Here is a 27582-nt window from a genome sequence, read left to right as displayed (position 1 = left end):
TTAGCTTTAACACCTTTTAACGGTACAGTGATAATAACCGCAGTTTCACTCTCTTTCCATGTATAGTCCTTGACTAAAATAGGCATTTTTAAAGGAGTTATTAAGACTAGAGCTATCGATATCTATATCTTGCTGTCAAGATGGATAGCTGAGTTTGCCTTTTATTATTTTATAGTTTACTACTTAAGAGCACCGCGTTGATCTAAATCACTGGCTGCAGTTGGCAGTTGTTGCTGGTTTTTCGAGCATCGGTCTCTATAGAGACCAGTCCCATTATAGTATATAAAACAGTATGGCAGTACAATACACTGGGCGTACAGTAATGTATAGTGTACTGTGCAGTACAGTCCATGAGTCAGGAGTCTTTTATGCATATTAACTCTATGGTCTTACGACATTAGAGTCCACCACAAGTGGAATAACGATAGTCGTTATGGTTGAACTTATGCTTTCAATTTTATTTATTTAATTAATAGGAATGGGAAGGTAATTTATTCAATGGACGCTAAAGATAATCGATTTCTGTTTTTGTCTAGAACCTTGTGTATTATAAATTGGCCGAAAATTATCTATTTCACAAACTTTGTCAAATCAAGTTTTGTGAGATTGTGCAGCTTGTACAGAATTCTGCAATGAGGAGAAAGCGTAGCGTTATTGCTGTACAATAAGTGTACTTTTTGACTATTTCTGTATCTTTGACAGGGAGTTTGAAGGGAAATACTCTTACTTAACCGTAAACAGGTGTAGTGTTGAGCGGTTAAACCGGTCATTTGAATTACCATCATAGCTGGTGTTATTGCAGTCTTAAAAACTACTGTAGTAAGAGAGTTAGAGTAGAAAACGTGACTGCTTGAAACTCAAATTACGTCTCCGTTTTAGCAACACTTGCAAGATCGTAGCTTGTGAAATACGCGTTGTAATTTTATCTCCATCACACCCAGTAGAGGCTCTTTTGATCTGCATTGTATTACAATCGGCCACTATTGATTCGATTTCTACTCGTAGGGGGTTTTAACGTCTCCATCACAACCTCTTCAACACTTTACCGGATACGATATACTTGGCATAGTACAGTCAATGTATTCTATTTCTACAACGTCTATCATCGACGAGGACGACTATTACTAAGACTTGTCTATAGATTATTTTACATTTACTGATGATGCTCCTAAATCAAGTATACTTGGCATAGTACAGTCAATGTATTCTATTTCTACAACGTCTATCATCGACGAGGACGACTGTTACTAAGACTTGTCTATAGATTATTTTACATTTACTGATGATGCTCCTAAATCAAGTATACTTAGCATAGTACAGTCAATGTATTCTATTTCTATTACGTCTATCATCGACGAGGATGACTATTACTAAGACTTGTATATAGATTATTTTACATTTAAAGATGACGCTCCCCAATCAAGAAAGTATACTTGGCACAGTACAGTCAATGTATTCTATTTCTATCTCGTCTATCATCGACGAGGATGACTATTACTAAAACTTGTATATCGATTATTTTACATTTAAAGATGATACTCCCCAATCAAGGAAGTATAGTTGGCACAGTACAGTCAATGTATTCTATTTCTACTGTATAACGTCTATCATCGACGAGGATGAATATTACTAAAACTTGTATACCGATTATTTTACATTTAAAGATGATGCTCCCCAATCAAGGAAGTATACTTGGCACAGTACAGTCAATGTATTCTATTTCTACTGTATAACGTCTATCATCGACGAGGATGACTATTACTAAAACTTGTATATCGATTATTTTACATTTAAAGATGATGCTCCCCAATCAAGGAAGTATACTTGGCACAGTACAGTCAATGTATTCTATTTCTATCACGTCTATCATCGACGAGGATGACTATTACTAAAACTTGTATATCGATTATTTTACATTTACTGATGATGCTCCCCAATCAAGGAAGTAAGACAACGCGGTCAACATAAAGCCCGCTGTCGATAGGACTTGATTTTCTGTTTCAGTTCCTGGTCAAGCCTAGAAGCCGTACAAAATCAGTTATTTTCTACATGACCAGGCGCTATAAATCACTTTCCATCGATTAAAATCAATTAACACAAAGGATGCGGAAGGGAACAACCCCAGCGTTTACTGTAGCCTATACATGAGGTTGGGGATAGTATCAATGTATGCGAGATGAACAAGGTAGTCGTTGTAGGGCCAAATCGGCTTGTGACTTAGTCTACATACCTTCAATACGGTGAGTTCCCATAGAGATTTTCAGTCCTAAACGACGTGTACAGTATAATAGATTGGGTGGCCAAGCCTATAAAGGCATTAAACAAGCATCAAACTGTACGGCGTACACGCCAAAATAACAAACGTTTAATGGAGAATTTGAGCCATTTGATGTTTCCTTTTCACGTTGCCTTCAAATTGTTTTAGGCCTAAAGGATTGTATTCAAGTGGATGTACTTCGTACTGTACTATTAGGTACTTTTCAACCTGTGAAATTAACCATTGAACGCGGCATTCTTTTTAACCGATCTATCGTTTACCTCTGCTGTGGTTATCGATTGAGTCAACAGACTTGATCATTTTCAATCCAGTTTCTCCTCCTTTACTACCCCACCATTCACGGACTACCGATCAATCCAAAATGGAGTTGCAAAGTATCTGGAATGCAACCTATGATTATCAACCCAATTTCCTTCATGAAATGCCTTACCATATTAAGCAACCATTATGCACAATATTGGATAATACTGATGATGTCAAGCACAATTGGCAAGTACTCGTCCAAGCTGTAAAAAAGTATCAAATAAGTAATGCCCAACTCAACGAATTACATCGATCTCCAGATCCTGCTTATGGAATACTACGTTATTATGGTTCTCAATTGATGACGGTTGATGAATTGTTTTCCTACTTATCAAGTATTGAAAATCAAGATGCCTGTAAAGAATTACTAAACTACTGTAAGTTGAATGCTTGATATTACTACTTTAATCCTTTCCCTCTGTGCCAATGTACCACTTACGTCGCCACAGCCAAGTCTCAACAACAGTCTTTTTATTACTCAAAGTCAGAAGGGACTCCTACAAATGGATCAATCGATAATATTGAGTATCAGCTAAAGTAGCAACTTACTTCTTACCCTAGAAATCATCATCGATGCTGTACTCGTACATTGTACTGATGATGCTTATGTCCATTTTTCATAAATCGAAAATATTGCAATACTTGTCGGCAAAGGTAGAGACTCCATGATCTAACATGTCGATCTTTTACACTGGTATTGAATGATTTGCTATTACATTTATTTTACTTGATAAGTAAAACAAAGGAAAAAAAGAGAACCCATACTAACTTCCGTGTACTTGCTTGATCACGTAGTACTATTATTGTACAATATGATATTCATCGAGATTGACTTTCATGGTCAATCCCAAACCCGAACATTCCAACGACATTAAAAATCAATACTCGTATGTGTATAGCAAACTTGCACTTCGATCGATCAGGCTTGGAGTTAAAAAAGGAAAGATAAATCAGGCGTAGATCAGTCATAGAAGGTATTCTCTTGCAGTAATACTATAGATTGATTCTCGTTGAAAGTATATTTTTAATCATTTTTAAAGTCATAGACCATGAGCTAAACTAAAATACCACTATGTTAGTAGTTCGTGATATTACTAATGCATTACTACCCGACAACCGATATATTCCGATTTACTCTTGCAGCGAAAATACGATTCCATATTGACGTGCATACTGTTAAAAGAAAACCAATCACTTTTATACACGCGCCATTAAGCCATCGTCATAACCAAACAAGTATACTTTGAGTTTTATTTTCATTTCAACATCGTATAATGGATCTACTGTAGTTCAATTCTACGGTAGTTTAATCATACAGTACTGTTATACTTTACGCTATAGTTGCTTTATTGGTGAAATCAGAAATTTTCTGACTAGATAGCCTTATATTTAATCGCAAGCTACTCTCATAGTGATCCGTTATTTATAATTGACTCAGTAGTAGTTTCAGAAACTTTCAAGATTTGTATTGTTATTATCATTATTAATAACCACTTATTCTATTAATGGGCGTAATATTTCGACATTAGTCTCGTATACATTTGTCCAACGATATATTTTGGTTGACTAGTTCACCTTTTACTTCAGTACCTTGAATGCCCTTGATCATCTTGGAATCAATCATTGAATATTATAGTATCATCCAGTATACGTATTACTTACTCTGGTTATACTGTTGCGCTTATAGCTATCGTTGTCTCGCTATGAGATGAAATTTTACTGTTTGTCTAAAAGCCAACATTATTCATTTAAATAGGATTTTGTGTAAAATGACAATACTTGCACTGTATACAAGTATAATTCTCGTACACAGATGTGTCTTATGATACTGTGGTGCACGTTCAGTAATCCGCTAACTAGTAACTCCAGTACAGACCGATAGTTTCATTATAATTATTATAGGCGTAATTTACTAACCAGTCAATCATCCGAGAGTCTAGACTCATTTCACTACCAATTTTATTTCCGAAACTTATTTAATTGAATCTCGATGATGTAGTATTTTACCACGCTTTACGATGTACACACAGTCTATAGGTCCATTTTGCGGGATTTAGATAGCAATACATGTGTTGGCAGGAATGATTATAATTTATTACTTTCGATATAATTATTACAAGAAACAGCGTATTAAATTTTGATGATTTGAATGGCACTCTGACGTCAGGATTCTTGACATATGATCTAATGTAGTCGATTACAGTAATAGTCAGTTAGAAAAAGTTTCAACAATTTATTGTTCAATTTGTTTTCAAAAACAATTTATTTATTGTGCTAGATAAGATTCTCGTAATATTGCCCTTGGTCCTTTTCCGATCATAACCTGAATTTCAAACTCAGCATTTTACAGTATTTTATAACGCGTGCCTCATGTTGATGACCAGGAGAAGAATTGATTTAATAATTAGTACCAGTATAAAAACAGAGCCTCTTAATGAAGTTGTACAGAACTTCAATGAATGATGTCTATACTCACAGATTAAACTCGGAGACTTATGAAAAGTCCCTTGCTTATCGCTCTGCTCTCGTTCTGAGACAGTAATGATCAATATACAGTACGTTCTACTGATTTTATGAAATAACTAGCACAATTTTTGAATTATAATGTTGCGTTAAATCTCAAGACTGTTAGTGATCGCTAATACTGTAGGTATACGGTAAATATGACATAACACCAAACACTGCTAGTACAGTACTGTACTATATACTATACAGTATTAGAATGAGGATAACTGTGATACGAGATGTAACTAAAAGTCTTAAGTTGCTATTACATGTAAAATTCTATCCTGTAAAAAAAGTTATTTATGCCCTGCTTAACATCATTTCAACATTTTTAGATCCTATTATTTTTGCCGTCCAGCCAAAATCAAAGCCTATAAGAATACATCGAGGGCGTAATTTAACTCTAGAATGCATTGCTCAAAGCAACGAAGGCGTAATTCGATATCAGTGGTATAAAGATGGCATTGCATCGCAATATAATATCAGTAAATTAGAAATACGTAATGGTGATCATACTTACAACGGAGAGTATTTATGTATCGTGTCAAATGGAAAAATCATGAGACGCTCCCGGAGTACCTACGTCGAATTTATTTCCGATAGTGGAAGAAATCCAGTTCTCTTTGATGATTATGGTTAGATTGACGTGTTTGCTAATACTTCATATATAATTCAATTAGATATTAATACAACCGATAATATTATTGCAGTAAATCTTAGTATTTTTATCCAATGGTGTTAATACACTCCTAGTAATTCAATATATACCTTATTGTTACTCTTCCAGGAATGTGTACACGTAATAAAATACATCGCCTATCAATTAAGTAAAAATTAATCAGCTGCAATAGCTTAAGGAATTAACATTCTACCTTTACTTTTCTGTTACTACACATAGTAAATAAACAGTTTTGCAGCCCTAGTATTACTTCCGCATGTATAGTATTTCCAGTTACTTCTAGACTGTCTACTAGAGTTGTATTCACGAAAAATACTTTCATCATACGATACCTTATTATTGCTCAATTCACATCAGTATGGCGCAAGGGTTTAATCTAGGAACTAAAAGCAAGCATGCTATAATTTTAAGGGCTCATTGGAAGTGATAAAATTCATGATATACATTTTGACGCTTTCTGCTAACACATCTCAATCATCATCAATTTTATAATGTCATGAATGCAAGCGTAGAAATACAAGAGTGTAGTACGGTATTTTAAGCAGATCATAGTGCAATATGTACATATGGCTCATGAAAAGATTAGATATCAAAGTAACTATTATTCTTTCTTCATTCAAAGATGACCACTACGATTACGATAGCTTAGCAAGTTCAAATTCGGAGGAAAGTAAGCATATGAAACCATGCATTATTCTTATAGCATAAAATTCTGAGTATTATCTCTTTATAAACAGTAAGACATAGTTACAGACTCAGCAATTATTAATAATGCTATCTGTAATTTAACTCTACGTACACCTAAATTAACGACTCATTCGACATTTATCGATATTTTTATACAACTATTCCTTTTAACAATACTGCTACTCCTTCCGATTCCTTAGATGTGGGATTTCCAGAGGCTATCCCACATCCCGCAGAGTCCGGCAGACATTACCATCAAAAATTACCTCAATTTGCTGACATACCTCGAAAAGGTATATTAAATATGCTGATCTACATTAAACTTAAAATTTAATGACATTGATACTAACAATTATCATAACTGATTAATAATTTTGTCATGCTAAATATCCACCATTAAATAAATTATATTGGTCTATGTTAAATAAAATTTGTTAATTTTTACACGACCCTTCACAAAGCTATAAGTGTGCTAAAGTAAAAGTATCAAATTGAATACTACCCATATCCATTGTATTTCTCAGTTCTGAACTGCCAGTAATGTACTTTCCCAGCTTATAACCGTAGTCCCTCTGTAAAATTACTGTTTGCTTTGTATACCAATTGAGATGTTTATTAAACTGTGAATATAATTTCTTATTATAGTTGCTGAAGACGAGTATGGATATTATAATCCATCATTGCATATGGGTTAGGATATATTCTATTCTTTATACTACTGTTTTAATCATACTTTTGACGTAAGATGATCTTGCAATTTTTTTTATTATTTCTGCAATACTTGTATGACTTTTAGCTACTGCGAAGTATGCATTGATTCTGTGCAATCAAAATTACTTGTATAATCCGCAAAAATTAAATCACTGCCTTCATGATGCTCTTGTAATGAGCAAACAACTGACTGAGTTGGATTTTAAAGTGATGACATTGGTTGACGTTACTCTGGAAGAAGCAGAAGCAGCTTTAGCTATGATGAATAGATTAATAAGGAAAGACTCTTATGTTTTTGTCTACCTGGTTGGACATGGATTGAACATTAATGAGAAGCGATATTTTACGCCAATTGATGCCAAGCCAGAAATACTAGATTCTCGCCAACACCTAGCTATTCCAGATATAATTCATCTGATTGCCAAAAATGATCCTAAATGGATTGTGTTTCTTTGCGATACTTGTGGTTCCAGGTAATTTTATGAATAATGCAATTAATTTTTTGATAGCTATTGTTTTTATTTATCGTAACTCTCGATTTGGTTCAAATTTCACTACTATCTACAGTAGAGTTCGGGATCACGAGTCAGATGTCGGTCACTATGAAGAAAGATTACCGGATATTGGACAAAATATTTTCTTAGCCTACTCCTCGTAAGATACAATAAATAATTTTACATTATATTAAGTATGCGATATTTAGTTTCCTGACTAACTAGCTATTCAATGACATTGAACCATTAGAGGTTTTAAGGCTTATGAAAGGGGATTTGATACCAACGGACTCTACGTTAAGCACTTAAAGAATTACTTAACGCAAATGGACATGACTATCGATGAGATTTTTGAGAAAACAAAGGAAGGTGATTTAAAACAACTCCGTAAAATTATTGTAATTATAAAGTTCATTGTACTAAAACGGCTTCTGTTAATTTCAGACGTAATAAATGACTATGAATCTCAAGAGCCTTATCATGTCTCTAATATGACAGACATTGAATTGAGCTTGTGTGATGATGTTGTACAAACGGCAGAAAAAACTCCTTCTGATATATTCTGGGACCAGTTACATGGTATGACTGATTTCGTTATGAAAATAAAAACGTGTACATCTAAACATGAACTATATCTACTTATACTTCTACCTTATGAAATTATATAATTTCTAATGCCACCGCTGCGTAATTTTTAAGGATATCAAATCGAACCAAGGATTTCAATCAGAGATCCAAAGTTGGAAATTGAAGCTGCCCTCGCATATGATGAATTTTATGACGCGTTGTTGACACTTAGGGTAAAATATCTCGAAAACGTCGATTACTGTGATGTACACGTAGTTGGATTTCATACCAACATCGAGGTAGAAACTACAGTCTCTTAATGTAAATTTATTGAACTAATTTATGAATGCAATTGTTTAATATACGCTTGTGTTTCAAATATTAATTATTTATTCAGAGTGATGAAACTATCGTAAAACTAGAGAGAGTTAAGTCCTGCATAATTGATAAACAACAGGTATCAGTGAAAAAATTTGATACCTACACTTAATCGATTTAATAGGTTAATCTTAATAACGATTCTGCTATACTGAAAAATTAATTATAATGCTATATAGGGATTTGTACCTAATCTAGTTATTAACGCGACCGGATTTCTAAATTTAAGAAAGATTCGAGTAAGTCAGTAGACATTAATAATTAAAAGATTTTTAATCTTCCTTGAACATAGCATATATAGATGGATTACTTCTATTGCATGGCATTGTGGACTCGTGTACACATGTGTTGTGATTATGTTTGTCCATTCAATGCTGATATAACACAAATACTAAAAATTTGGTAACGATATTGTAAATGTTAGGGTACTGGTGGTTTTATAGAAGTAGTGATATACACCGGTAAATGTGGAGGGCGACGTATTCGACAATTTCTCAAAATGAGTATTCCCCCTATTTGTACGATACGAAATTGGACTAATTTTGTAGAATTTCAAGAAGTCAAAGAAACTATTTGGAATGCATTTGGTTGAGATCGTATGAAATTATTTCTCATTTTTAGAAGAATTTATCGTGACTACAAAGACGATAATCTCACTCAAGTGATAAGCAACGATAGCTAATAATGAATCTGTGTAAATCATTGATTACTCTGTATTTTTAAGCATGAACAATTTTAATAGTAATAAGAATATTAAAATTTTAAATTTTAACTGCTGCAGATATAAGATGTACCGTCAATATCACAAAATGTTATGTATATCAATAATATTTCTATGGGTTTATAAACAATAATCTAATGCATGATAAATTACTATAGCAGCTCTGCATACGACAGTCTTACGTTACGGTTTGATATAAACTGAAAATATTGGAATAATATAGTTCATTAGTTCATGTTTCATGTATTGGATTCATAATATTGTAATTAATTTATGTTAAGCGTTAGATTGTCATCACAATATTATTAATTGTAATCGTTTAATGCTATGTATACAAGGCCTTTAATAGTCATATTATTCAATATGCTACATTGCCCTGTATAAGTTATAATTATAATCACATTTTCAAGCATGTATATGGTAAAGAAATTATTATATTACGATTACATTTTCATCCTTTCTGTAGTAATCACTGATGATCATGATTATAATTGCGTCTAAGAGAAATTGAATGTTTGCGTATACTACTAGAAATTATATTATTTGTTTTCACGTAAATTTATGTCGCTGTATTGTATGAGGCTCATTAATGTATGTAATGTAAGTCTAGTTATATTTGTACATATATTCGTATAATATATATATATGTATAATAATTATCATTACATTTGCGCGTATATCAATCTATTCTAAGAATCTTTTGATAGAAACATAACAAATTGAAGTATTAAACTGCTGTAGAATTCAATATAGGAACTAATTATAAAGATATCTATTTAATTATAATTTAGGCTTTACGTGTATTTATTTTTAAGAAATTTTTATTCATTTTAATGTATAATTTCATATTAGGATCATTTTCTTCGTGCATAAAATGACATAGTATACATAACTGATAATTATAATAATTAAAATAAACTCTTTCCCTGCTTTTGGTGATAGAATTTGCATATAAACAATTGTTATAGCATAACTTGGTAAAATATCAGGCGTAACTTGATATTCGCGTATATTTGCAAGTGCACGTGTACTAATTTATATTATTATTACAACAATGAAAGTATATATGATATACACATTTTGTATGGTCAAGTACGGTGATAATAATAAATTAGATATCGATTAACGTGCGTCATTCTCAACCCTATGATCACTTAATACGGTTGGTGTGTGATTGCTAAGTTCAACTTTTTTAAAAATTGATGAAATTCCAATTAGCCATCATTGAATGTCTAAAAATATTATTATCATGGAAAGCTTTGTAATTTTCAGCTATCTATAGTACATTAAATTACTGCGTGTTGATGAAACTTTGCGTACAAATCAACTGTACGATGGTAGAAGGGTCATTATCGATAGAAATAGCAAAAACGTAGTTTTCGTCTTCACCAGGTTCCTGAAGGGCATCAAATTGTGATTGTAGCAAGGCTATGGGCATGAAATGATCCTTTCTTTGTACCATCCTATCCTTGATGAGCTGAAATGAACCCTTCAAGTAAATAACGCGAATCTTTCCACAACCAATATTGCCTAGCAAGATCATGCGATAGCTTTTTTTTAAAGCAGAGCATGCTAGAACGGCAGATAATTGTTGCTGAGACCATCTGTAGATTAAACAAAGGTACGCTGAGTAGCTATATTTTACCATTAGCTTAAGATAATGTAGAAATTATATTATACAAACACCTAGTTAATATTGATTTTATAAACCCTAAAATCAAAATTTATAAGATCATAATTTACTCTTGGATTAGTCTATTGAGCGTTTGTAACCAAGGAGTACGATCCTAAATGTAGTGATTAAATCATGCAAAATGATGAATATGTACGCATAATTGAATATCATAAATGACTATAAAATTAAAGTATCATATGAAAACAACATTAGTAGCGTTTTAATTTGTAAAAAATTCAATTCGGATACAGAAAATTGGAGTTGCAATCATGTTGTTTAATTTGTTAACGTGTAAAAAGGTGGTAATATCATCTAGGATAGGATACCTGATCAGTCAATGGTATTCCCGATTTCATTTTATTGACATTTGCCGGTGGATGAAAATCATCAGCATCGGCAAAGAGGCATCCTATCTACATACACGTATATGGCAAAGTAGCGAATCATCATCAATAGACTACAATATAAAAAGTACCCTTCTCAAAACACTAGTATGGTACTTTACGTAATTACATTTAAGAGATTAAAATGCATTAAGTATTGTAAATTATAGCAATATTGCAAATATAGGGTATTACTGAACATATATATATATACAGTACTGTATTGAGCAAACTTGATTCATAATGTCTATTACCTTCTTTGCTAACGCTTTACCTATAGTAGTCCTATAGAAAGAAAAATGAATTCTTTGCTAAGTTGTAGAACTCAGATTGCTCAAGGCAGCACAATGAATATACATTAAGCAAAAGTAACTTTGTTGGACCATAATGGAGGCTTATGAGGCCAAATGCAAATCAAGACCTGTTACTAAATTATAAATTAGCTTATTCTATTCGTAATTTATACGTACTTGCCACATCCGCTTACACCCATAACGATAAAAATCATTGTGGAAGATTTGTAGAATACCGAATCTGCAGCTTGTAACTGTCATCCAGTATCCTTCCAAGATATACCGTACGATCTACCCAACAATATGCAGAGTCGATTGCAAGATATTCCTCTAAGATATGCGATCAATACTTTCGCCTATCTTCGATTTACGTCTTCATCGGGTGTTAATATCTATCTCTGTATCGCCTCGAAAATGGAGAATGCTAGTTTCAACTAGCAGGAACGATCGTCTTCATACAATATTATACAATACGTAGTTTATCCAGGACTATCTACGTCTATATCTTACTCTATTTATTGTTACGTATGTAGATAGATATAATTATACATATACTTATAGTTTAGAGGATGGAGCTCCAACGACCGTCTTGGTACAAATATAGTGTATTGACTAGACACCAGAAGTTGTGGAGAATTGTAGCGTACTGTATGGCACTTTATCCATGATAGAGACTAGTACTTGACTTAGTATGGCGAGGCTTACATTTGACCTATCGGCCTTAGGATTACCCTTGAAGTCAACCTACCGACCGGCGTACTCCTAATACAGTACAGTATGGAAGTAGAGCAATGATTGAGTACCATAGTTACCGAGTGCAGCGGCAAGAATGCAATCAACGATGACGCTAAAAGATGAGCTGAACGAGGACGATCTTGAGTAGTGGTGACCAAACACTAGTCAAGAGCAATACCGTAGTAGTCAAAATTCGTTGGCAACTGTAGCTCACTTGCGAAATAACGTGGCAAGCTGGAAGCACTGCCTCCATTGCGACTTGGCTGTTCCATTAATTCTTCTCCATCTTCCAGTAGAATCTACCTTAAATCATCGATTGAAATCACTGTAGATTGTCTACTATTCCTGTATAAAATCGACAATTATATATCCATTGTATGAGTTGTTGTATAAAGGTAAACGATACTAGAGTATACAGACTATTTCTTTTGGACTTGACCTTAGACCGACTTGAATATTGAACACCATGGTGAGTAAAGTATCCATATTCAGTTACTATTCTATCATTATATCATAATGGCTGTATAGATGATGGTTCAATTTATTCTTGCATGAATATCATGACTGCATAATTCTTCTAGCCTCAAAATGAATATATCGAATTGGCCAGGAAACGCCATGGCCAACGTTTGGATCACTTTGAAAGAATGTAAGTGTTGTACAGCGTGTTCGAGCTAAGCGAGTGTCCTTGAACATGACAAAGACGATCAAAATACCAAAATTCTCTTATAGTAGTCTATAAAAATAGCAATTGCATGGAATAGTAGCCTTATTCTGTTATTATTGAAGATATAGGAGACGAAGGAAGTCATAAATGGATTGAAATCCATTCACTTTTACGACCAGTAACGATGCCAGGGGTAGTGCTACGTACCAGAGCAGAATCTCTCTCATACTCAACTGTACTCATCATAGTATTAATATACAGCAGGATACTTATAATACACTATAAAATGGCGATCCTATTAAATCGTAGCCTTATTCTATTATTATTGAAGATATAGGAGATCAAGAAAGTCATAAATGGATTAAATTCCAGTCACTTTTACGACCAGTAACGATACTCATCATAGTATTAATATACAGCAGGATATTTATAATATAAAATGGCAATCTTATGAAATCGTAGCCTTATTCTGTTATTATTGAAGATATAAGAGATCAAGAAAGTGATAAATGGATTAAATTCCATTCACTTTTACGACCAGTAATGATGCCAGGGGTAGTGCTACGTACCAGAGCAGAATCTCTTTCATACTCAACTGTACTCATCATAGTATTAATATACAGCAGGATACTTATAATACACTATAAAATGGCGATCCTATTAAATAGCAGCCTTATTCTGTTATTATTGAAGATATAGGAGATCAAGAAAGTCATAAATGGATTAAATTCCAGTCACTTTTACAACCTGTAATAATACTAGGGGTAGTGCTACCTATGAGAGCAGAATCGATTTCATATTCGACTGTACTCATCACAGTATTAAATGTACAGCAGGACACTTTATATCAACAATACTTAATACAGTATAATGATCAAAGTATTAGCAGTATGCTTATAATATCCATAAGAAATAATGATTGTAGCTCACAGTAAATTTATTCTGTTGTCATTTAAGATGCATTGAAAGTAATAAGTACTGTAGATTAGATTTCGTTCAACTTTATCCGAATTACTGTAATGATACCAGGGATAATATTATTTTCCAACCTGTTTCATATTGGCTGATACACAATTGGTGCTTGCAATAATTCTACGCAGTAATAACCAAACATAAATCAAATGTACTTATCGCGGTATGTTAAAAATTTTTTAATTTTCCAATTATCTTATTACTCTTTTATAGGCGGAAAAGAGAAGCTAGGAAACCCCATGCTTTAGCACAAAAAGCCAAGAAACTTAAGGGCATAAAGTAAGTCATCTACGTCACCTTATACCTACTGATCTGATCAAATTTGAATTATTATTATATTATGTCCATTTACCAGCCGGCTGCTAAACTCCATTTGCTATATATTTGTAAAGTGAATCTTATTGCCTATCAATACTTTTAGAGCTAAGCTTTATCATAAACAAAGATATTCCGAGAAAGTACAGATGCAAAAGACGTAAGTTGACTTCAATTTATAGCGGATTAATAGAAATCAAGTAGTATAGACTCTGTTAGCAAATCTTGATAATTTGTTCCAATGCATGTATGACAATATTACGTTATGATCGATAGCTCAATTGTTGATATACATACAAAGAAATAATACTTCATTTATTATGGTAGACTCAAGATGCATGAAAAGAAGAAAAGCAAAACAAAGAAAGAAGATGCAGTTCCTGAAGGTGCTGTACCAGCCTATCTGTTGGAAAGGTAAGAACTACTTCAGCATCGAAACTCATTGCTTCGTTATAAACGTACTATATTTTATGTTTGTAAATCTAAGTATTCTAGCAGTTTAATTATGTACTGTATATCACTTCAGAGAAGGCCAAAGTCGCGCTAAAATTCTTAGTAATATGGTTAAGCAGAAGCGGAAAGAGAAGGCTGTAAGAAGATTTACTTTCCATAAACATTTAATTAGCATTGTTCTTCAATGCTACTTATAACGATAATGCTAAATTGATCTATTTCAACAACCGTTAGGGTAAATGGACTGTGCCATTGCCAAAGGTGCGTGCCGTTGGCGAAGAGGAGGTATTTAAAGTTCTTCGAACTGGCAAAAGCAGAAGTAAGCTACTAATCATCAAAAATATCTAATTTACTCTATATATTACCTTCGTAGTGCTCTTTAGTTTTGTCTATTTTAAGGATTGTCGCCTGTATTAATGTATTAATGCTATCACCATTCAAAACATATTCAACGTTACAACATCAGAAAAAGGCTGGAAAAGAATGATTACTAAGGCGTGCTATGTTGGAGAAAACTTTACCAGAAAACCTGCTAAATTCGAACGATTCATAAGACCTATGGTATTCATTTTAGTTAACTTTAGAATCTACAGTATACTAGTTCTGGTTAGCACATAAGTATTTGTCAACTTTCTTTAATATTAATCAGGCATAAACGGACAATTTTTAATCTTGTAGGGGTTGCGTTTTAAGAAAGCTCATGTTACTCATCCTGAAGTAAGTTTGCAATGAGAAATGCTTCTAGTTTAGAGTTATATATAAAACTAATAACTTATTAAAACATAATTCCATTACTAGTTGAAAGCTACATTTTGCCTTCCAATTATTGGAGTCAAAAAGAATCCTCAATCTCCCATGTTTACCCAATTGGGAGTTATCACCAAAGGAACTGTCGTAGAGGTTTGTATGGATTTAACACCACGCCGTATAGGCTTTAACACAACGCATAGAATCTATATTTTTGTATTAGCCGAACTTAGCAGATCATGCCTGTAGCATATTAATATAATTAAGGATTTGTAAGTAATATCCTTAACAACTTCATTATTCCTTCAAATTGACTAGGTCAATGTAAGTGAACTCGGTTTAGTAACTCAAGGCGGTAAAGTAGTTTGGGGTGAGTAAACATACGCATATATCAGCAAAACAGATTTACAGAATTTGCAATTCTTTAGTTATTTTAACAACCTTACTTGCCTATCTCCTACTCATGATGATTGTGCTTGCATGTACTCGTATATAGGCAAATATGCGCAAGTAACGAATAATCCAGAAAATGATGGTTGCATTAATGCTGTTTTATTAGTATAAGGCTCATGTAGATACTATTTATAACGAGAAATTTTATAATTTTGTCATACGATCACATTTCAGACAATTTGTAAATAAAATTCAACAGTAACTAATAAATGGGGGCAGTTTTATTGTCTAAGGCTTGCTTACTCCATCGATATTATAAATGATACCGCAAGAATTCTTGGAAGCAATGATGATATGATTATGATTAATTGGATGACATAATTTACACTTTCTTATCGGCAATATGGCAGGGCAACTTATATGGTAGCCATTAATTGAAGCTAAACGTGCTCCCTAGGTTTTTACCATACCATTGAATTTTTATCCGATCATGATTTATATGCAGTAAATTTTGCAGTCAAGTTATCAAATATGTTACTTGATAGCTTGGTAACAACCGAGGCCGATATCGGATAAAATTGAGCGCGTTATCAGTCATGTTGTACATATTTCATGCTATCGTAGATATCTGTTAGCATCTTAGCTCAGTATATAACTATAACATTCATATGTAAATCAGAGGCATAACAAATTTAGCATATTAAAAAGCATTGAATTTAAGCTTCTTACACTTTCCCAGCGAGACTAATCCTTTATATGTATTACATGCATCTGCGTATTTATTATTAGCATAGTATGGGCATACTACAAGGAACAACTTCTTTGGAAGTAAAAAAGCAGCAATTTAGAGCAATCCAGTCTGTTCTATCGCATCGATAGGCCTACAAATACAGAGTGTTCCTGCTAGGTGACGCTGATGTTCTGCCATCTTAGTTATCTGTGTGTTCTCTTACACTGGTTGCATAGGATTATTAGTTATAGCAGCTTCAATTGATCTTTCATATAATTACAAAACGCAAAGTAATTTAATGAAATATTTTTTACCTACATGTCTTAATCTACGCATTTATTCACAATAAACTGATAGTCTATGATTTATTATAGATGCCAGTTTCAATTGATCTGCGTATGTATATGTTACCTATCAAAGCATATTCTACAGGATATTATGCGCACTTTACAAGCAGCTCATTGTTTCTATCCAGAATCTGTCATATGCTTGTTATAGTCCATCGATTATAACTGGATTCTCCCTAACATCATCCTTTGCCCCATTCTAATAAAATAATGTAATAATACTACAAAATGAACTATGTCATAGTAATAAGACAAGTCACCGATCCATTCTCTATTAGCAACGTCATACTGTTGTCTTATAAACAAATTATGTCAATACTTTTGTTCGATGAAGATACAAAGAAATGACAAGGATAATTATTCCGTCTATTGTTTGTTTTAAACCCAATTTTAAATACAGTAACGTTCTAAAGCAATCTTATATAATATACAGTTATTTTTCTACAAGAAATAACGTCCAATTTAAGATGATTGATGAAGGGATGAGAGCCTAGATGTAGATGAGAAAAAGAATTTAAAATCGGTTCTTGACCACGTTAACTTTTTCACATGCATGAACATGTATCATCGACCTAAGCAGAAATTAAATCGACCATCGAATTATGCGCCTGTTAAGCCGGTAAGTGGAAAAATTGTTGTCATCAATCCGGTTGATAGTACAAGCGGCACTATGAGTCATTTTATACATGGCTATGGAAAGGTTGAAGGAGTCATCCCTACCGTATTGAGTAGGAACAAATAGTTAAACAACAGTATTCTTAACCGAGTTGATTTGTTTACTATGATAAAATACCAACAATTACCAGCTAACTCCAATTGAATTTGAAAAATATTTTTATCTCCAAACTTCGTTGAAGGATAGGAACAAGTTGTAAATTTCAAGCTATATCGTTAGTAGGATTTATCAACTCTCTGATTTTTAATCTAGCCGACAATTGATCAATTTAACTCTCTTAGATAAAGTATTGCCTACATTATCGATTAACTCTAGTCTTAACATTATAACTCCCTACTAAATTTAAGCCAATTAGATAGCACCATGCACTCGATAAGCGATAAGATTAACTATTCAATGTCATCACTTTATTCTCTCAATTTTATCTACGATCAGTTCATGAAGTATCCTACCAATCCATTCAATACTTATCCATCTATATCAGTTAGAGTTTAATCTTGTTCAAATGATCATTTTCTATGTGTTGTTAAATGGCAACAGAAATTTCGAATCGATATCCTGTAGAATTAATTTATAGTTGCTGCTGATGATAATTGTTGTTATGGCTACAGGGGTAGGCCTACTTACTGTAGTTATTAAATTACTATGTGGTGAGTAGGGAAGCAATGTAAAGTCGAATTTGAAAAAGAAAACGTAATCGCCAAGTCGTGAATCATTTACCCAGTATAAAAATGATTCTTAGTAAAGTTATCGAATTGGATTTCACGTTTAAACCGGTTAAACCATTGAGCTGAAATTAGTCATCCTTCTTAAGGCTATTTATAAATCGATTCTTCTAAATGAATTTATAACTCTTTCCAATACATTATAGTAGAATAAATGTACGAGTTTAAGGATAATTATTTCATAGAAGATGCATTATAACGACAAATCAATAATATTAGGCTGGGATCGCATCGATAGAAATCATTCAAAAATATACTACTAAAACTGTGATATACTAATTTCATATCCATCCGTTTTAATCACATTAGGCAATTCGAAATCAGGAATTGACCTAATTTTACTGATCAAATTTCTTATTAATTAGCAGTTGTATAATATGATAACTCGGATTCAATAATTTGATTATACCGATTAAAATGAAGCGCTGCAGCTATCATTCATAAGCATCAAGTATAATAGGACTGAAGTAATCCTATGCCTATAGTGAGCTATAATTTGATTATGTAGTTATAGACTAGAATCTAGCGTAGCTAGCGCAATATTAGATTTATGAAGGAAAATTTTCAAATTCTATGGACTGTTTGTACAGTATATTAGCTAGGATTCTATCCTAGGATTACGCCTATCCAAAATATCAAATTGAAGTACCTTAAGACGATCAAAATTATCAAATTGTATAATCTTTAATTGTATTTACATTATTTTGTTAGAAAGTAAATTTATACCAAAATGCTTGACCACGCAAAATAATAACCATCATTCAATGATGTGATAAAATGTATTAAAATGGAGTACTATCAAATAATATATCCGGGCAACTGATCTAATTTCACAATGATCAACTACAATGAAACTATTCAGCTATAATATAAAATACTGCGTGTTTGACGATAAAATGTTTCATAAGCTAAACAGTTGTACAGTACATGATTTTAAATCTATCTTTTGATTATATTGATAAAAAATATCGAATCGAAATACTGTAGTACGATTTACCTTAACTCAGCCAACTCTAAATATCCTTGATAAAAGTTATAGACTAAAAATTTCTCAATAAAATTCCATATTAAATTAAATAGGTGAGTAGTATAATCGTGATAATTCTATTCTTTCTTTCTTTTAATGTAACTGTTACCATGAAAAAAGCGGAAAAAAATTAGCACTATGGCCTTTAATACAAGTATTAACTAGTTTCCGAGAAGCCAAAATCATTACAATTCTCACGAGTAATGATCGATTAAATTAGTTTATTAGCAGTTCTCCCAATTTCATATCCTTATAAACTAATAACACAGCTAGTACTCCAACAAAATTTTTTGTGGATTGATATAGCCAAGTTCAAAAAACTACTTTATACTTCTATAACTGCTGCTAGAACTGTCATGCCTCTATTTTTTGTCATTATTTTAAAAAGCTAGTTTCTATAACTTTATAACATTCTTAAACCTCTTCCTATGTTTAAATCTTTCAATTAGCTATAGCACTTAGCAGATAGGAATCATGTAGAATAACCTTGAATTAGAGCAATAACCAGTCGTTGTTAGTTATTGAAAGACAAATAACGATTTATCAACCATACATAAAATTTAATTACATATTTACGATAAAATGTAAATAGAAATCGTGCAATCCATTTCTATACCATATGATTGGTTCTAAGCGAAGACAACTGAACGAAATGAAATGATAGTCATCTTTAGATTATAATTTCTAGACAGCCATAAGTTGCTGATAGAGGTAATAAAAGGCATCTCATCTTCAGAAGACTTATGAAACGAATTTAATATGGCAATCTATCATCTCACGTAAATTTTCTACATAATCGCTTATGATTCAGCTCTTCTAATAACTCAGTCAGTGTTAGAAACAGTTAGGAGATCTATTTCTAGTTAACAAATGGTTATCTTAAGACTTTTATGGTCAAATTTCTTATATCATCAGAATTCATAAGCAGAGCAAATGACCTAAATTAATAATTAATCAAGTAGCTTTTTTAAGGGGCTTTGTTTCTGATAATATAGATGTATAAAGAAATGGTTTCTATTTTTTTCATATCAGGCTTCTAGATAGCTTACCGTAATAGTTAGAAATGACTACATTCCATTTAACAATTGAGCTAAATTAATATTGAAGTAGCTTTACGGAAAGTTTAACTTTTATAAAGTGAGAACATGAGAAAATACTGTCCACACTTTCTACATTAGACTCTTCTAGCTAGTCCTATATCAACTGTTGGAAATGATTAATTATAACTAAATCAGCAGAAATGAATGAGCTAAATTAATGATCAACAGTTTTACGGGTTTTACTTTGAAAAAAATGAGAACAGGAAGGAAATATAGTCACAGTTTTAATTAAAGGATTCCATAAAGGAATCCTAGCCATTTTTTCGATATCGGATTTTCAGATAGCCTAAAATATAGTAAATTGATAGAAACAATTACTATCCAACTCGTAGAAATAAATAAAGTAAATTAAATAATAACGTAACTTTACTAAGCGATTTTGTCTATATTGAAATAGGTAATGAATAATTTTAAGTGATGCCTGATAGTTTCTATTAATTAGTGGGAATAATTACAACCAACTCAAGATGAGATTATTCCCTAAATCATAGCAATATCAAAGATAAATTGCTCGTTTTAAAACGAAAAACACACTAAATCATTTTTAATGCTTTCTCTTTTAACTTAGACCTACCATAGCCAAAATGGAAACGCCGTAATTTCAGAATCTATTATTCCTATCAGAAGTAAACTTAACGGTATATCATTGCTGAATCTCATTTATTACGGCACTTTATGAAAGTTTTACGCTGAAAATGTGAATTGAATTGGCTATAAATTATATATTCCTTGAAATGTTTAGGGCAAAAATTACCAGATCATACTAATTTAGGCATTAGTACAACCCGATTTGGCTATAGTCAGAGTCATGCTTGCGTTATATTACCCCCATCACAAGAACAGCCTGGTATAGAAAAGAGGCAACATCTATCAAAGATCTCAACTCAAGGCGATGGATTGTTAACTATACGTAATTTAACCAAGCAGCTGCAGCTAAGATCAGATAAAGCAGGTTAGAAGCAGTTGATAGTTGATATAATCTCAATATAATACAGCAATAAATCTATCTGCATTTCTAATTTAACTAAGAATTACCCAATATGCTGATCTGAATTATTCCTACAAAACACATTGCATCACTATTTAAATCAAGTACTCTATCGAACCCTTTCTCGGTCTACATTTAAGCTCAGTTGTAGAATAGAATAAGTATTCAGACTTTGTCAGTATGCTTCCGTAGATTACCATCATCCCTTTATATCTAAATGAAACCAATATCCATAGTACTAGTTACTAAACTTATGTTTCGCGATAGAATGGAAACTTAGAATGTTTTGATGCTTACTAGGCGTACTAATAAACTTTATTCTTCTTCATACATGATAGTAGCTGCTTCGTTCTGCCAACCAGTTACTGAAAATGTTGCTGATGAAAATCAACCAATTATTACAGCTCAAGATATTACAGTAGATAGATTAAATCTCGATAGGTAAGATAAATCTGACATCAAACTGTTTATTACTTTTGTAAAATGTCCTAATTAATATGCTGTAAACTCATATATGTATGCTATATTGATCTTATTTCCATTAGGCGTGGGTTAAAATCCATACCGGCCTTAATAGAAGATCATATTAATTTAAAATTACTTAATTTACAGCATAATTCCATACAAAAGATCGATAATTTATCCATGTTGAAAAGGTTAATATTTATTGATTTATACGATAATGATTTGGACGAAATTGCCAACTTGGAATCGGTCAGATTTTTAAGAGTCTTAATGTTGGGCAAGAATAGGTAAATAGCCAATGACATAGGGGTAAAGTTATTGAAAAGTTCATATCTTTTCTTTCGTTAAGGAACTCATCTTAGATTGGTTTTAATATAGGATAAAGCAAATTCGAAATCTAGATCAACTGTCCAAATTAGATGTCCTAGATCTGCATTGCAATCAGATTAGCCGGATTGAAAATCTGAATCATTTAACGGAATTGAGAGTATTGAATTTGGCTGGCAACCAAATTAGTTATGTCAGTAATATTGGAGGACTTTGCTCCTTGCAAGAGCTGAATTTAAGAAAAAATCAAATTACAAAAGTGGTAATTTAACGTGATTTTAGCATTGAAATAGTGTTGATGAATCCTAAATAAGTATGATAATTTACTAAATAGGTTTGCGAATAACATTTATACTATACTATTAAAATAGTAGAGTAGCAGAAAATTGATTGAAAGAATTAAAAATACTGGAAGTTCGTTAATATACTGTGCTATAAGAAGGATGTTTATAGTTTACTTTTACAATCTAGAATAATTTATTAAATAATAGAGTAGCATAAAATAAATTAAAGGAGATGGAATCTTGGCAATTAGTTAATATACGTTATGAATAATGTCGTTAATTTACTGTTGCAATCAATCAAGTAACAAAGTGATAAACAAGCTATCTCAACTAAATCATATTCTCTTAGTTATCTTTTTCACTTCAAGATTCTCATTTTAATCTAACTTCTTAACAGGATGAAGTTAATCTGCTTCCAAAGCTACAACGTCTGTTTTTAGATCATAATAAAATTGCAAGGTGAGATAGAGACAATGTCTGAATAAAGTGAGGTTAAGTACTATTGATGATTTTATCTATTTCACAAAATAAGTTTTATTTTATTAAAAGTAATGAAAACAAAAATTGAAAATCAAACATTGCTTAAAATCTACTATACTTTAACCTTTAATTGCAATTCTTCCAGCTTTTCCCATGCAAGTTCTGTCTTAAAATGCGGTGCCTTGATAGAATTGACGTTAGAGGATAATCCCATGATCCAGTCTTCAAAATATCGATCGGGTTTCTTAATTTACTTACAAAATTTGAAAATCCTTGATGGGAAAAAAATTTCAGTAAGCTAATCCATGATAGTGATTCATTTTATCATAAGAAATGGCAAACTTTACTTCTCCAACAAAAATTTATCACAATAAAGCATCAGTATTCATAGATAGGCTAAAAATTAAAACCAAACATCTTTAGCACTTGATTGATGAGAGAAAATAAAATTCGAGCGAAAAAATATAATGACAATATGAATGCAAGACCTTTTCTCACATAATATAGATGGAAGAGAGAAGAACCTCCGCAATTATGGCTCGTAAAGCAGAAGAAAAACAACAAGAACGCCATAAAGCAGCCATTATGAAAGTAAGAAGAAATGATTCAAGATATGATAATGGCCGCACAGAAATTATAAGAATGATCTGATGTTTATTCTCATCTTTCATGTATTTATAAATCAGGAGAAAAAACGTCTAGCTATTATCAATGCTCAAAAAGAATGGGAAATGAAAATGCGATTAGAATTTGGAAATAGGTAAATTCCTAAATTCAGCATGCCAAATTTTCAACATAATCTGATAAATAAGCAATCCTTTCCTTTAACATATAGCAATCATTCAGTTCATGATGGCTATGATGGCGAATCAGAAGGTTACAACTCGGATATTTGCAATACGAGGTAAGGTTAAGAAATTTTGATTGAACTGAATCTGTTCTACTTTAATGCTATTAACCATATATAAATCCAGCCAAAAGTTAGCAATAAGCTCCTTGTTAAGGATCTTACGAGCCATTAGCTTTGCCAAAATAAACCATTGTGGGCTAATACTAGCAATCGTATATCAATTAGCTAAAAACTTGTGACAGATTCTACATTAAAAATTGATAGATTTAAAAATGAAATCTTGATACATGCGTATAATATTTGTATCATTTAGCCAATGTCGAAAATCACTGGATACGAGTGGCCGTATGGCCGACAGCTATTTAATCGACATCGAAGAAAATAGTCTGCACTTATTTGGGACTGGTGCCTTGGAAGGCGTGGAACGATTACAATTGCCATCTACTGTTCACACAATCTCCTTTAAATATATTTCTTTTGACGATATTATTCCTTACTTGGTTAAATTAAAAAATCGCTTTCGGGACTTAAGAGTAAGCCAACCCTTGATTTTATAGTCTATTGCTTAATTTCTCTATAATATTATATCCATCTGCTCTATAGCAAATAAAGCAACACTTATAAATATTTTGTCATTCTTATCAACTTAAAATCAACTCTTATGAGGGAAAATTTTCAATCTTATCTTCCGTTGCCTTTCAGGAATTACGATTTTCAAATAATAATTTACGCCATCTTTCTCAGTTGAATACACTTTCTACCTTGGATAGCCTCGATCACCTTATTATTGAACCTGAAGGCAATAGTTTAGTACATTTACAATTATGGAAATACTATGCCTTATTTCGACTATCGAATTTGCAGTTGCAATCAATTAATCATAAGGAGGTATTACTCTTGAAAATTAGCTCTCGTAGGCCCAGTTAATCATCTATCTCTCCACCGTTAATACTCAATAATATTGCCATAGTAGTGGAGTTAACGAAGACTATTTTCCCCAATTTTCTGTATTTTCCTATTAGATTACAAGCGAAGATATCAATACTTGTGAAATGTTATTTAATAATTTAATGCAAGCCACAACATCTTGTTATATTTATTCCCACCCAAAATCGGTAGAGGTCAGTATATTACATGTTGCTAATTATATTTTTAATTATAATTTATCCACGTTGTACTCGTAATATAAAAAAAATTGAAAAAAGTTTACTTTCTAGAATATACACGGTCAATGGTACATTCTCTACTTCTCTTAGGACTTATCAAAATCCGCAACAATATCATTATTAAAATATCAAGAACCAAGCACTTATCGAGTACAAACAGAGGTAAGTAGAATAGATTACCTTCATTACAGTCAGTTAGAGTATAATTTAAGAGATGATTTATTCTTAATTACGATAATCAAATGGTAGGAATATCAACATATTCGTTCAGCGTTAAAATCGATAGTTCACAAGTATACCGAAGGCGCAAGTAAAATTAATCGAAAGTTAAGCATAGTCCAACGCTTTTGGCCTTACATTATCAAGGATATGATTCAAGAAGCTGTTCATAATACGCAAAATATTGATGACTATATGCAATCTTGCCTAGAAACGCTGGAAAGACCTACGTAGTATTAATTCTATCAATTTGTATTATATCACTGCTATGCAATTTTTAAGATGAGCAAAGGATGGATGTTCTATATAGTATATAGAAATATATATACAGTTTTATACAGGTTAATAAATGATAGCTACGATATAGAGACAGATTGATTAACAAAATAGAGAAAGCATGGTTTAAAGTAAATCTTTTATATCTAATACGCATAGCAGCATGTCTGTAAGATTTTACACTGCAATAATAGGCTACTGGCCGCTTTTATTTAAGCTATATATTATTTTTAGAGAGTATTTATATTCAATAAAGGAAAACATTTGGCATCAATTCAGCTTTAATGAACCTGCTAAATGAATTGACCGATTTCTATCTCTTCTTGCTTTAATGCTAAAGGGATAAAAGCCGAATTAGTGTTGATCAAACTGTACACCATAATTAAGATAAGACTTTGCGTAAACAAGATAAGGCGATGTAAAATAAGATAAAATATGGCATAAGCAAGATAAGAATATGCGAATAACATGTAAACAATAATTCAATCAACATTATCGTTGGCTTTTCCAAATTTAAATGATTATGATACAGCAAATATTGTTTATCCGTTCCTGTGTAGTGTTATACTGTATATTGTCACTTTTTTGTCGAGTTACCAATCCAACCTGTATTCTCACTTCGGAGCGGTGGATTATACCCTTGTCAGATCTTAATTACTGCGTAGGTGAAGATTGCTTATGAAATATAATTACAATGACAAAGGAATAGGCATAATAAGTAATGACAAGTGAGGAGTGATAAGTTAGCTAGCTTCTAGGAATTTGTAACTCCTTATGCAGAAATAAAGTATGCAATTGCTACTTGATGTTGTCAATCAAATCATTGGTCCGGATTTTTATACTTTGTTAACGATATAGATACTTCGGGATATATTTAATTTTACGATGCTCGGCTACTTCAAATATATGAAGATATCTCGAAATTTTTAATTCTTGATTTATGACAAGAATTAATTAGGAAGATGTAAGTTAGAGAAGTTGTACCAATTGATTAATATTGGAAATAAACTACATGAAGATAAGAATCGAAGAAAAAACAGATAGGATAGATTTCGTTCAAGTTAATTAAAAAAACTGCTTATTAAAGTAGTTTACGAGTATTAGGAGTTCGTACTAACACTAATGGATACAATATTCCATGCGGTCTTGAACAATTTTGTTAATAGTATCAGTATTCAACACCACACCAAGATAAGTTAAGTTCTGCACGATGATACGGATACAGAAACTAGACATGATACGGTGGACTATAAGGGGTGTATACGATAATTATAAAAGTAAACATTAAAACGATTGATCTACTAAACTCAAAAAAGATATAATTAATAAAACCAACTTGACAATTTTGCTAGTTGATAGATATTGAAAGTTAAGTTCTACACGACGAGATAAACTCAGAAACTAGATAAGATGCGGTAGCCCATAATGGATACATGTGATAATTATGAAATACTATGTCGATTAACCTATCAATCGTAAAAGGATGTCGTTGAAATAGCATGTACAATCGAGGGCAACTTAAAATCGATAAATATGCAGGTCAAAATCATATTTTGCGATAGCAAAGTAGTCGATGAGAGTTAAATCATGCGTAAGCTAATCTACATCATGTCATGAGGACAGTAATAAAATTTAGAAAATCGATTATTTTATTTTCAAGATTTACCATATCATATTTTTCGCCACTGTTTGCAGTGGATTATAACAATATAAACTTGAATATATCATGGTATATTACCAATATGTGCGTATAAATATATCAAATTACGATGATTATTGCTACAAAAATCGAATCATATTTTCATTATACATCACATTATGTATAGATGTATTAAATACAGTTTATAAATTTGACAGTACCATGACAGAGAAATTGATACCATCAAAGTCAAATAGCATATATGATAATTATTATTCGAAGATAGCCATCAATGGCTATTAAAGTCGTTTAACATACAATATCATG

General features: G+C 32.1%; 5 protein-coding genes across 5 annotated transcripts; 4 read left to right on the top strand and 1 right to left on the bottom strand.

Moving 5' to 3' along the window:
- Nucleotides 1-2639: 2639 nt before the first annotated feature.
- Nucleotides 2640-5726, top strand: TRIADDRAFT_54623 (uncharacterized protein; the record flags this gene model as incomplete). The annotated part of the gene is made up of 2 exons (XM_002111032.1): nt 2640-2958; nt 5422-5726. The coding sequence occupies 2 exons, from the start codon at nt 2640-2642 to the stop codon at nt 5724-5726; spliced, it is 624 nt and encodes a 207-aa protein (XP_002111068.1).
- A 597-nt stretch (nt 5727-6323) lies between these two features.
- On the top strand, nt 6324-9194 carry TRIADDRAFT_54622 (uncharacterized protein; the record flags this gene model as incomplete). Its single annotated transcript, XM_002111031.1, has 11 exons — nt 6324-6435; nt 6653-6745; nt 7098-7142; nt 7249-7636; nt 7731-7817; nt 7908-8026; nt 8102-8236; nt 8357-8523; nt 8622-8681; nt 8782-8841; nt 9027-9194. 11 exons carry the CDS (start codon nt 6324-6326, stop codon nt 9192-9194), a joined length of 1434 nt encoding a protein of 477 aa, XP_002111067.1.
- A 1420-nt stretch (nt 9195-10614) lies between these two features.
- Nucleotides 10615-11889, bottom strand: TRIADDRAFT_54621 (uncharacterized protein; the record flags this gene model as incomplete). The annotated part of the gene is made up of 4 exons (XM_002110483.1): nt 10615-10974; nt 11325-11411; nt 11636-11666; nt 11852-11889. 4 exons carry the CDS (start codon nt 11887-11889, stop codon nt 10615-10617), a joined length of 516 nt encoding a protein of 171 aa, XP_002110519.1.
- Nucleotides 11890-12875: 986 nt separating this feature from the next.
- TRIADDRAFT_54620 (uncharacterized protein) lies at nt 12876-16127 on the top strand (the record flags this gene model as incomplete). The annotated part of the gene is made up of 12 exons (XM_002111030.1): nt 12876-12878; nt 12991-13058; nt 14262-14327; nt 14470-14523; nt 14691-14777; nt 14890-14953; nt 15051-15135; nt 15283-15377; nt 15495-15533; nt 15615-15716; nt 15882-15933; nt 16060-16127. 12 exons carry the CDS (start codon nt 12876-12878, stop codon nt 16125-16127), a joined length of 783 nt encoding a protein of 260 aa, XP_002111066.1.
- Nucleotides 16128-17592: 1465 nt separating this feature from the next.
- TRIADDRAFT_54619 (uncharacterized protein) lies at nt 17593-25574 on the top strand (the record flags this gene model as incomplete). Its single annotated transcript, XM_002111029.1, has 16 exons — nt 17593-17652; nt 21130-21199; nt 21304-21513; nt 21888-21990; nt 22095-22301; nt 22393-22603; nt 23023-23084; nt 23251-23398; nt 23613-23696; nt 23792-23865; nt 23941-24009; nt 24269-24488; nt 24658-24843; nt 24978-25076; nt 25212-25283; nt 25371-25574. 16 exons carry the CDS (start codon nt 17593-17595, stop codon nt 25572-25574), a joined length of 2079 nt encoding a protein of 692 aa, XP_002111065.1.
- Between the last annotated feature and the right edge of the window lie 2008 nt (nt 25575-27582).

This window comes from Trichoplax adhaerens, genomic scaffold, assembly GCF_000150275.1.
Source record: "Trichoplax adhaerens TRIADscaffold_3 genomic scaffold, whole genome shotgun sequence".
NCBI lineage: Eukaryota > Metazoa > Placozoa > Uniplacotomia > Trichoplacea > Trichoplacidae > Trichoplax > Trichoplax adhaerens.
The sequence above is the reverse complement of the archived record's forward strand: the minus strand, read 5'-3'. Positions and strand labels throughout refer to the sequence as shown.